The 11,950-nt window shown below is 42.2% G+C and overlaps 1 protein-coding gene across 3 annotated transcripts in view; it reads left to right on the forward strand.

Moving 5' to 3' along the window:
• The window catches only part of LOC105018205 (plakophilin-3), a 34,311-nt gene extending 25,496 nt beyond the window's left edge, over window positions 1-8,815 (forward strand). For all 3 annotated transcript variants that reach the window (XM_013138794.4, XM_013138796.4, XM_013138795.4), the window contains 4 exons: window positions 252-405; window positions 3,520-3,715; window positions 5,086-5,173; window positions 7,297-8,815. In XM_013138794.4, coding sequence (XP_012994248.3) covers window positions 252-405; window positions 3,520-3,715; window positions 5,086-5,173; window positions 7,297-7,338 — 480 coding nt within the window. In that variant the 3' untranslated portion in view covers window positions 7,339-8,815. The remainder of the gene's footprint in view (window positions 1-251; window positions 406-3,519; window positions 3,716-5,085; window positions 5,174-7,296) is intronic.
• Window positions 8,816-11,950: the final 3,135 nt, after the last annotated feature.

An 11,950-nucleotide genomic window follows, 5' to 3' on the forward strand; every position in this document is an offset into this window, starting at 1 on the left:
GACAGGGCCAATCTCTTGGGGCCTGGTGGATAAAGAGTTGTTTCTGGACAGGGCCAGTCTCTCTGGTCTCTGGGCCTGGGGGATAGAGAGTTGTTTCTGGACAGGGCCAATCTCTCGGGATCTAGGGTATAGAGAGTTGTTTCTGGACAGGACCAGTCTCTCAGGTCTTGGGGCCTGGGGGATAGAGCGGGCTAAATGCAGAAGTGTAACGTTCTTGACTTGGAATGACCTCTCTGTTTCCATGTGGTCAGTGGGCAGGAGTGCTGAGCAGGGTGGCTCTGGACCAGGAGAGGATGCTTCCTGTCCTGCTGGACAAGCTGCGGACCAACAATGACATGGAACTGAGATCCCTCACCGGCTTCCTCAGGAACCTGTCGCGCCACGCCAGCGACAAGAGCGCCATGGGTCAGTACCTTGGATATAAAACTAACAGAGCATACATGAAACATTCATAGGGAGTAAGTTGAGCCTGCTGTTCTAGAACGTTTGACTCTGAGATACAACATTAAGCTGTATACAGTGGGGAGAACAAGTATTTGATACACTGCCGATTTTGCAGGTTTTCCCACTTACAAAACATGTAGAAGTCTGTAATTTTTATCATAGGTACTCTTCAACTGTGAATGACGGAATCTAAAACAAAAATCCAGAAAATCACATTGTATGATTTTTAAGTAATTAATTTATTTTATTGCATGACATACACTCACCTAAAGGATTATTAGGAACACCTGTTCAATTTCTCATTAATGCTATTATCTAATCAACCAATCACATCGCAGTTGCTTCAATGCATTTAGGGGTGTGGTCCTGGTCAAGACAATCTCCTGAACTCCAAACTGAATGTCAGAATGGGAAAGAAAGGTGATTCAAGCAATTTTGAGCGTGGCATGGTTGTTGGTGCCAGACGGGTCGGTCTGAGTATTTCACAATCTGCTCAGTTACTGGGATTTTCAAGCACAACCATTTCTAGGGATTACAAAGAATGGTGTGAAAAGGGAAAAACATCCCGTATGCGGCAGTCCTGTGGGCGAAAATGCCTTGTTGATGCTAGAGGTCAGAGGAGAATGGGCCGACTGATTCAAGCTGATAGAAGAGCAACTTTGACTGAAATAACCACTCGTTACAACCGAGGTATGCAGCAAAGCATTTGTGAAGCCACAACACGCACAACCTTGAGGCGGATGGGCTACAACAGCAGAAGACCCCACTCGGTACCACTCATCTCCACTACAAATAGGAAAAAGAGGCTACAATTTGCACAAGCTCACCAAAATTGGACAATTGAAGACTGGAAGAATGTAGCCTGGTCTGGTGAGTCTCGATTTCTGTTGAGACATTCAGATGGTAGAGTCAGAATTTGGCGTAAACAGAATGAGAACATGGATCCATCATGCCTTGTTACCACTGTGCAGACTGGTGGTGGTGGTGTAATGGTGTGGGGGATGTTTTATTGGCACACTTTAGGCCCCTTAGTGCCAATCGGGCATCGTTTAAATGCCACGGCCTACCTGAGCATTGTTTCTGACCATGTCCATCCCTTTATGACCACCATGTACCCATCCTCTGATGGCTACTTCCAGCAGGATAATGCACCATGTCACAAAGCTCGAATCATTTCAAATTGGTTTCTTGAACATGACAATGAGTTCACTGTACTGAAATGGCCCCAACAGTCACCAGATCTCAACCCAATAGAGCATCTTTGGGATGTGGTGGAACGGGAGCTTCGTGCCCTGGATGTGCATCCCACAAATCTCCATCAACTGCAATATGCTATCCTATCAATATGGGCCAATATTTCTAAAGAATGCTTTCAGTACCTTGTTGAATCAATGCCACCTAGTATTAAGGCAGTTCTGAAGGCCGAATGGGGGTCAAACACAGTATTAGTATGGTGTTCTTAATAATCCTTTAGGTGAGTGTAAGTATTTGATACACCAGAAAAGCAGAACTTAATATTTGGTACAGAAACCTTTGTTTGCAATTACAGAGATCATACATTTCCTGTAGTTCTTGACCAGGTTTGCATACACTGCAGCAGGGATTTTGGCCCACTCCTCCATACAGACCTTCTCCAGATCCTTCAGGTTTCGGGGCTGTCGCTGGGCAATACGGACTTTCAGCTCCCTCCAAAGATTTTCTATTGGGTTCAGGTCTGGAGACTGGCTAGGCCACTCCAGGACCTTGAGATGCTTCTTATGGAGCCACTCCTTAGTTGCCCTGGCTGTGTGTTTCGGGTCGTTGTCATGCTGGAAGACCCAGCCACGACCCATCTTCAATGCTCTTACTGAGGGAAGGAGGTTGTTAGCCAAGATCTCGCGATACATGGCCCCATTCATCCACCCCTCAATGTTTCCACCTCCGTGCTTCACGGTTGGGATGGTGTTCTTGGGGTTGTACTCATCCTTCTTCTTCCTCCAAACATGGCGAGTGGAGTTTAGACCAAAATGCTCTATTTTTGTCTCATCAGACCACATGACCTTCTCCCATTCCTCCTCTGGATCATCCAGATGGTCATTGGCAAACTTCAGATGGGCCTGGACATGCGCTGGCTTGAGCAGGGGGACCTTGCGTGCACTGCAGGATTTTAATCCATGACAGCGTAGTGTGTTACTAATGGTTTTCTTTGAGACTGTGGTCCCAGCTCTCTTCAGGTCATTGACCAGGTCCTGCCGTGTAGTTCTGTACTGATCCCTCACCTTCCTCATGATCATTGATGCCCCACAAGGTGAGATCTTTCATGGAGCCCCAGAACGAGGGAGATTGACCATCATCTTGAACTTCTTCCATTTTCTAATAATTGCGCCAACAGTTGTTGCCTTCTCACCATGCTGCTTGCCTATTGTCCTGTAGCCCATCCCAGCCTTGTGCAGGTCTACAATTTTATCCCTAAAGTCCTTACACAGCTCTCTGGTCTTCGCCATTGTGGAGAGGTTGGAGTCGGTTTGATTGAGTTTGTGGGCAGGTGTCTTTTATACCGGTAACGAGTTCAAACAGGTGCAGTTAATACAGGTAATGAGTGGAAAACAGGAGGGCTTCTTAAAGAAAAACTAACAGGTCTATGAGAGACGGAATTCTTACTGGTTGGTAGGTGATCAAATACTTATGTCATGCAATAAAATGCAAATTAATTATTTAAAAATCATGCAATGTGATTTTCTGGATTTTTGTTTTATTTCAGTCTCTCACAGTTGAAGTGTACCTATGATACAAATGACAGACCTCTACATGCTTTGTAAGTAGGAAAACCTGCAAAATCGGCAGTGTATCAAATACTTGTTCTCCCCACTGTATTTGTTTCATTGGTATACATGCACACAATATTCCTTTTTAGTTCCGAAGATGAATCGACAGATAAAGGAGAAACCCAAATGTTTTCTTCGTCTTTCAGCGCCCCGCATTGGGTTGAATGTTTGTGTCTGCTGATGAAAGTGCGCCCAGTGTCTCAAATAGAACCAGGTTCTTTGACGGGCATCAGCAGTTTGATTACACCTAATCCTCATTCACCCCATGCAGCCACTAAAATAGTCCAGAACCTTGTGAACAAGCTGCCAGCCGACGGTAACCAGAAGGAACCGTCCAGCGACGTGGTGGTGAACATCTGTGGAGCGCTGAACAACCTGGTCGCCAGCAGCTCCCTCGCAGCCCGGGACATCACCTTCTTTGACGGGCTGCAGAAACTGGTGGCCATCAAGGACTCACACGACAGCAGGTAGGATATGGGGGGAGGAGGGGGTGAGCGGAGAAGGGAGGGAGTGGGAGGAGTGGGGGCTGGGGGGAGGGAGGGACGGAAGGAGGGGGTACGAGCAATGTTGTTGTAGGATTGGGATCTTAGTGACCGGTCCCATGCTGTAGGTTTGACCTGTAATCCTGGAAGGTTCTACATTGTGACCTGTCCCATGCTGTAGGTTTGACCTGTAATCCTGGAAGGTTCTACATTGTGACCTGTCCCATGCTGTAGGTTTGACCTGTAATCCTAAAAGGTTCTACCTTGTGACCTGTCCCATGCTGTAGGTTTGACCTGTAATCCTGAAAGGTTCTACATTGTGTTGAGAGCCAGATAATTACTCCACCGCCCTGTTGTAGGAGAACCTCACTGGAATGCCAGATGTTTTGAACTTGTTGTGTATTTGAGCTTCCAAGAAAGGCATTTTTGAAAGGATTTTCCCCAGTGGGTCCTTTTACCTGCCATTGTCCTGATCGTCTTTACAATTGTACATTGTCCTGATCGTCTTTACAAGGGTTTGGACATAAATAACATGGCTACAAAGAGAACCTTCTTTACAAGGGTTTGGACAAAAATAACATGGCCACAATGAGAATGTTGACAAGACCAAAGAGCATCTCCGCTCTATAAACTGAACAAGCAGAAGACATTTCAGTGCCAGGGTAAAAAACTACCAACCTGTGTTATCAAATCAGGACAAAGTCCACCTCACCTACCCACACAGAGACAGTATTTATATGGCGTACTGCTTTTGGCATGTCGACTGAGTAAATATTGGAAAGTATTAGATACTGAGAACAAAGCTGTGTTTTGTGTCTTGAAATACAGTGAACAATTAATTTACTTAATCAAGCCAAGGCCTTCCTGTGATATCTAAATGAACAACACTTAATGACTTGATTTTCTGATTAGTATTTCACACTTAATAAAACAATCCAGATAATAGTTGTAATGTATTAGATGGTACGAGTCTTGATAGTAGAAGTCTGGTATTGTAACAATCTTGATTGTAAATATCTTGATAGTAAAAGTCTGGATTCTTTCAGTTTGGTATTGTACCAGTCTGAATGGTAAAAGACTGGATTGTTTCAGTTTGGTATTGTACCAGTCTGGATGGTTGAAGTGTGGATTGTTTCAGTTCGGTTTTGTACCAGTCTGGATGGTTAAAGACTAGATTGTTTCGGTTTGGTATTGTACCAGTCTGGATGGTAAAAGACTGGATTGTTTCAGTTTGGTATTGAACCAGTCTGGATGGTTGAAGTCTGCATTGTTTCAGTTTGGTATTGTACCAGTCTAGATGGTAAATATCTCGATTGTAAGAAGGATTATCATGTGGTTTTGAACGTCTCTTTCAGTCCTGGGAAGCTGAAAGCCGCCAAAGCAGCGGCCACAGTCCTCTGCAACATGTTCCAGTACAAGAAGCTGCACAAGAACTACAAACAGGTGAGAAACAATCATGCTAAACAGACTACAGGAGCGTCAAGCAGGTATTCTTGTCTTTGAGAGAGTTGGGCTGGCGACCTAATGAAAGGTTTCATGCCAATAGAAACCTGTTGCGAAACAGGGTTCAGAACTTCAGATCTTTACTGCTTTATTGTCAAACCTTTTTGTGGAGCTGGTCTAGAAGAGGGAATGTCTCTTACTGAGTCCGTCCCTGACTGAGTCCGTCCCGTCACCTTTATTGATACAGTAGTTATTGTATCAATGTCATTCACGAATGGCTAATAAGCTGTTAAAACGGCCAGTGGCAAAAGCCATAAAGTTCATAGATTCTATTTGTGGTGGAGGTATACTTAATAAGAAACACTACTCAATTTAACGCAAGTTAATGGTGTCTAACAAAATATTACAACTTGGCGTGATGTTAATGAGTGAAATTAATATAATGGGGAGAGGCTATACTAATGCCCGGCATGTGTGCAGTTTGGTGGCGTAGTGGTTTAACGGCAGTGCTTTTTCACGTGGGCGACCCGGTTCGACTCTCGAGAGGGCACCCATGATTATCACATTTTATTGCGGACCGGCTGAACTAGGCTTGCCTGGTTTTTTGTTTATTTGGAAGAGGAAAACAGTGACATTCGGGACTAGTGTATTTTAGTATCTTATATCATAGTACAGTCATACATTCAGTAGTGTACAGTAGTATAATCGTATTCATTTATTTAGAGGACTTACATTTGTCTTTTAGGGGCCTATGTGGCAGGTTATATAAAAGCATGTTAACTTTTGCTAATAGAAGTTAATAAAACAGACCTGTCTGAAGACACTGTTGGCAGGAAAATGGGACAGTGGATACAGTGAAGAGAGAAGGAAGCCACTAGAATTCATAATTTACTCTATCAAATATGTTTTTGTAATACACACAGACACATACACACACACACACTCACTCAGAACACACACTACAAAGTCAAAGATTGTTTTACATTCCGTTTAAAGCTGTCTTGAAGATGCAGGTAGACATTTTCCATGATGAATCTTGTTTTGGAGGCGGATCTGCCCTCAAGACAGGGTTAGAAACCAGGGTTAGAAACCAGGGTTAGAAACCAGGGTTAGAAACCAGGGTTAGAAACCAGGCTTAGAACTCAGGGTTAGAAACCAGGGTTAGAAACCAGGCTTAGAACTCAGGGTTAGAAACCAGGGTTAGAACCAGGGTTAGAACCAGGGTTAGGCTTGTCTGTACCCTAACCTTAACCAAAACCTATATGTAACCCCTGACCTTGACCTTACAACCCTAATGATTGGTATGTGAGCTGGGCATTCATCACAGAGTCAACCAAGCACATCATTCAGTCTCCGAGGCAGCCTTGCCTATCAAAATGGATTGATGATGATGAAGTCCAACTGCCCTTGAAAAATGGGCTGGTTTGAATTCAAACAAAAGCAGAAATCTCTAACGGTTTTGACCTGCACGCTCAAACATGCACACACACACACACTCACTCCTGCACACACATGCTTGTTGGGGCGTGGTTGGCTGAAGTTATTGCTGTTTCATCCACCTACAGGGTGCAGCTCTCTTCCAGGTGATTTCCTGTTGAACAAGTCCCAACAAACCCAAGATATGTTACTCCCTCTTGCTAACTCAGTGCTTTCCCTCGTTTTCTCTGAGATATCAAGGGTTCATATGTTCATAGGACAGTTCGGAACTAAAAACACAATTCCCAAACGTTATAAAACAGTCATTGTTTTATTTCTAATGAATACGTTGAAAATGTATGTTGTTGGGTCTGAACAGCAACAATACCAGTCCAAAGTTTGGAGACACTTACCCATTCACTTGGCATTATAGCTTTCTTAAACAGTTAATGTTAATGAAAACTCCAATGCCAGTTTTCCACCAATCTTCAGAGTGACTTGGGATCAAAGGTCACATGATATTTCAAAACAGTAATTACTGTGTTACTGAGACAGGCACTCCATTCACTTCCAGTGCACTCCACCACAGTAGGCTAGCCTGGGCCTGGGTGTAAAATCACGTTGCCTTGCCTAATGTTAGTGTTTTTCTGCACAAAACAGACTGAGGACCAGGCTAACAATATGAAACCTGTTTTTTGTGTTTATAGAAAGGCTTCACGCGACCAGACTTTGCCGACTCGACGATCTGAACGGGGACTGTAGAAGACTCGCCAGCTCTCTGTCTCTCTCGACCCCTCTGCCAAGTGGCCGGAAAAATCTGTGAACTCTAGTGACGATGGACTGATCTGAACAACGGAAGACATTTCTCCTTCCCTCACTTTTCTGCTCATGCAAATGGAGTGAGAAGAACTACGGCGCTGCGAGTGACAACAAAGACCGGTGGAGAGAAAACATTAAAAGGCTGTGATGAGGATGGATGCGCGCCCCCCATTTAAATGCTGTTTGTATTTACTGCCGTACGTTTTTTTTTTCACATTGTAAATGCTTTTGTCGATAGAGAAGAGACAGTGGGACTGATAGTGGAGAGCACCCTGGAATTGGAGTAGGTCGGACTCGAACCGGCGCTGCAGCTGTATGCACCAGAGGCAGGAGGTCTGCACTGGGTTCGAATGGTTTATTGTTGAATCATCTGCGTTTGAATGGTTTATTCTTGAATCACCTGGGTTTGAATGCTTTATTCTTGAATCACCTGGGTTTGAATGCTTTATTCTTGAATCACCTGGGTTTTAATGCTTTATTGTTGAATCACCTGGGTTTGAATGTTTTATATAGTCTTTGGTGGAATCAGGGACTCTCAATGCAACATCAATCTGCCGTGACTTATGACGACATGCTGTGGTGTTTTTAGCACCAGATCCCACTGACGCCATTTTGTCACCCCGGTCCCAGATCTGTGTGCTCTTTAGCCAACTCCTACAGGTAGCAAGACAACACGAAACCAATCTGGTCCTGGATCAGTCAATCAATCACATTTTTTCTATAAAGCCCTTTTTACATCAGCAGTTTGAAACCCAACAAAACACCCAGGTGAAACCCTAAAGAGCAAGCAACCACAGGGTTGATGCGGAGTAGCTCGGAAAAACTCCCAAAAAGGGTCGAAACTCAGGAAGAAACCTAGAGAGGAACCGGGCTCTGAGGGGCGGCCTGTCCACTTCTGGCTGTACTGGGGGAAAATATTAATAGTAAACATTTTAATAATTAATAAATGTATGTGGGCTTTGTAAAAAGTCATCAGTTTTGGATCCGTTTTTTGTTGGCTTTTGCTGTAGGTTGTAGTCAGTGTGAGGAGGTTAAATGATGGCTTGACTTGTTGAATGAATTAGGATGACCATTTAACAGAGCCAAAACTGACCTCCAATGAAGCTGGCGCACAGCGTTATTCGTACAGTGGAACCCGTTTAATTTATACAGGCAATGGTGCTTTTACTAACATGGAATGGTTGATATTTCTAGGTGTTATATATTAGTTTTTGTGTTGTGTGGCTTTTATTTGTCAGACAAAACATTTACATTTTAGTCTCATCCATAGTGACTCATAGTAAGGGCAGACATTTTAATAGTGCTTGGTGAAACCACCAAACAGCTCGTTAGTGTGTGCATTCAAATCAGTGACTAAGATATTGGTCAGTGCTGGAAGGAAAACCATGCAAATAATGAACACAATAAGCAAGGTTTACAGAATACAGCAGACAACAGTGTCGCAGAGTTATGAGTTAAACATAATTACTTTCTATGGATGTGTGGAAGAAGTGTATTGCTTAAACAGTGATTCACAAAGGGACAGTTGCGACTGGTGTTTTTTAAGCTTCAATAGAACCCACTGCATATTGATAATTAATGTAGGTTAATGTTGCAAACGGTTGTCAAATGTATAGTCGATTTTAACTCAAACTGACATTAATGCATTTGTTTTAGTTTATCACCTGCCATATCTTATCGTTTGTCTAATATGTGGGGTAGTATAATGTACAGGCTGGGGGAAAAGCATGCATTTGTTATAATTCTCTTTAAGAACATGCTGCAATATCTGATGTGTATCTGATGTAAATTTTAAATAAAATGTTAAACTATATTTGTTTTGTATACAGCACATAGTTAAATAAGAGCTTCCTCCCGAAAAGTTTTCCTCCCGAGTTGACATTCAAGACATACTATTACATTAACTATTGACATAAGTCAATGCTTTATTGTGTTTCATTGACTTATGTTAGTATATTCATCCCAAGTCTGAGTCGGAGCCTTCTTAAGTCATGATATAAACATTAGAATAGTATTACAACTCTGAATCTCACTGACATTTTTAAAATCCATAACCAGTTTATACTTAAACCTTCTACATCATTGCTGCACAGAGAAGAAACTACTTTACCTGATTAGGACTTTAAGTCAAGGCATTAAATATACTGGTAATAATACAGGTAATAATAATGGTAATAATACAGATAATAATACTGTTAATATTACTGGTAATAATACAGATAATAATACAGGTAATAATACTGGTAATAATACAGGTAATACTACTAATAATACACATAATAATACTGGTAATAATACAGGTAATAATACAGATAATACTGATAATAATACATGTAATACTATTGTTAATAATACTGGTAATAATACAGATAATACTGGTAATAATACTGGTAATAATACAGGTAATAATACAGATTATTATACAGGTAGTAATACAGATTATAATACAGGTAATAATACGGTGGGAAACATTTCTGTCCCCATGTGGACCAATGATAGCATTCCTTCAGCCATTCCTTCACCTTGTTTAGGGACAGATCGGGAATCCCTTCATACCTTGTCTATTCAGGTCTTTCTGACCAGTGGAAAGTTCCTCCAGAAACAACGTGGCCTCATTCATAAATCACGCGCCTATAGGAATATTCCCCCGACATGCCCCAGACTAATGACAATGTCAGTGTAAGCTGATGTCAACATTATGCATGTCAGGTCAGAGAGTAAAGGACACAATTTAAACCATCAGCAGCTTCGGTCTCCTCTGGAATGCGTCATCACTGATTACGAGCTGACATGGTCACAATACACTAAACATGAAACAATGTGCATGCTTTTTGTTCGGCTAATAAAATAGATTTGGTGGTTGCATAGACACGGCAAGATGTATGAGTGAAAAAATACGTTGCTCTGCCTTCTTGAAAACACAGTCGACCAAACCAGTACTACAAATCCATGTTCAACCAGATCCAGGCTACTGGCCCAGTTTTGTCAAGTGCATTGAACATTGAATACATCAGCATATTTGGCCCCTGAAAATAAGGATCAAGGTTCAATGACTTATCTACAAATTACCCTTTCTCTTACATAACTACTCCTGGGGTTCTGTAGGTTGGTCTATTTACTATATGCAGAGTTAAAGGTTGGTATTTACAATGTGACTTTGTTTCCAATATTAATCCATGTTCACACTAATTCTAAAAGGTGAAAGTATTTCTGTTTAAGGGTATCGCTCTGGTTGTTGTGTTAGGTTTTAACACAGTATCCAACACTAGTCTGTGGTAGGTTTTAGTACAGTACCCAACACTAGTCTGTGGTAGGTTTTAGTACAGTACCCAACACTAATCTGTGGTAGGTTTTAGTACAGTACCCAACACTAATCTGTGGTAGGTTTTAGTACAGTACCCAACACTAATCTGTGGTAGGTTTTAACACAGTATCCAACACTAGTCTGTGGTAGGTTTTAGTACAGTACCCAACACTAATCTGTGGTAGGTTTTAGCAGTACCCAACACTAATCTGTGGTAGGTTTTAGTACAGTACCCAACACTAATCTGTGGTAGGTTTTAGTACAGTACCCAACACTAATCTGTGGTAGGTTTTAGTACAGTACCCAACACTAGTCTGTGGTAGGTTTTAACACAGTATTCAACACTAGTCTGTGGTAGGTTTTAGTACAGTACCCAACACCAGTCTGTGGTATGTTTTAATACAGTACCCAACACCAGTCTGTGGTAGGTTTTAATACAGTACCCAACACCAGTATGTTTGTTGTCAAAGGTTTTAGTACAGTACCCAACACCAGTCTGTGGTAGGTTTTAGTACAGTACCCAACACCAGTTTGTGGTAGTTGTCGTAGGTTTTACTACAGTACCCAACACCAGTCTGTGGTAGTTGTCGTAGGTTTTAATACAGTACCCAACACCAGTCTGTGGTAGTTGTCGTAGGTTTTAATACAGTACCCAACACCAGTCTGTGGTAGTTGTCGTAGGTTTTAATACAGTACTCAACACCGGTCTGGAAGTTAATTTGACCATGGGAAAAGGAGCTACCGTGTAAATACTGCGATCCATGTTTGACTGAAATGAACATTCCGGTTTGCATGTTTGCTCATGCTAAGACAGGACAGAGCGCTACAGGCCCAGACTTCGGCCCAACACAGAGCCAAATATCAGGACCTATGTGGTGTACTTCAACCACACCCAGTCGTCTTTACCCCATGTCTTTATTGACATTGCTGAAATCACACCCTGCCATTACTCCAACACCACCCCACCACCAGCAGCGCTAGAATGATTCTTTTTAGAATAACATGATAAAAGATCAGAGACTTCTTCAAATATGTTTATCTTTATATCAAAGTTATTAATATAATTTGTATCCTACAAACATGGCCTAAAGGAGAAGTGCTTTGACTACTGATATTAGTCATCTCAGGACTGGATTTGACCTGCCCCCTGCTGGTTTAATGTAGCCAGGGCATGTGTTAAAAAGCTGCTCACATTAAATATGTTGACGACACTATGATGGTGCTGGGTTGGTGAGGGT

The sequence above is a fragment of the Esox lucius genome, chromosome 19 (genome assembly GCF_011004845.1).
Source record: "Esox lucius isolate fEsoLuc1 chromosome 19, fEsoLuc1.pri, whole genome shotgun sequence".
Classification (NCBI taxonomy): domain Eukaryota; kingdom Metazoa; phylum Chordata; class Actinopteri; order Esociformes; family Esocidae; genus Esox; species Esox lucius.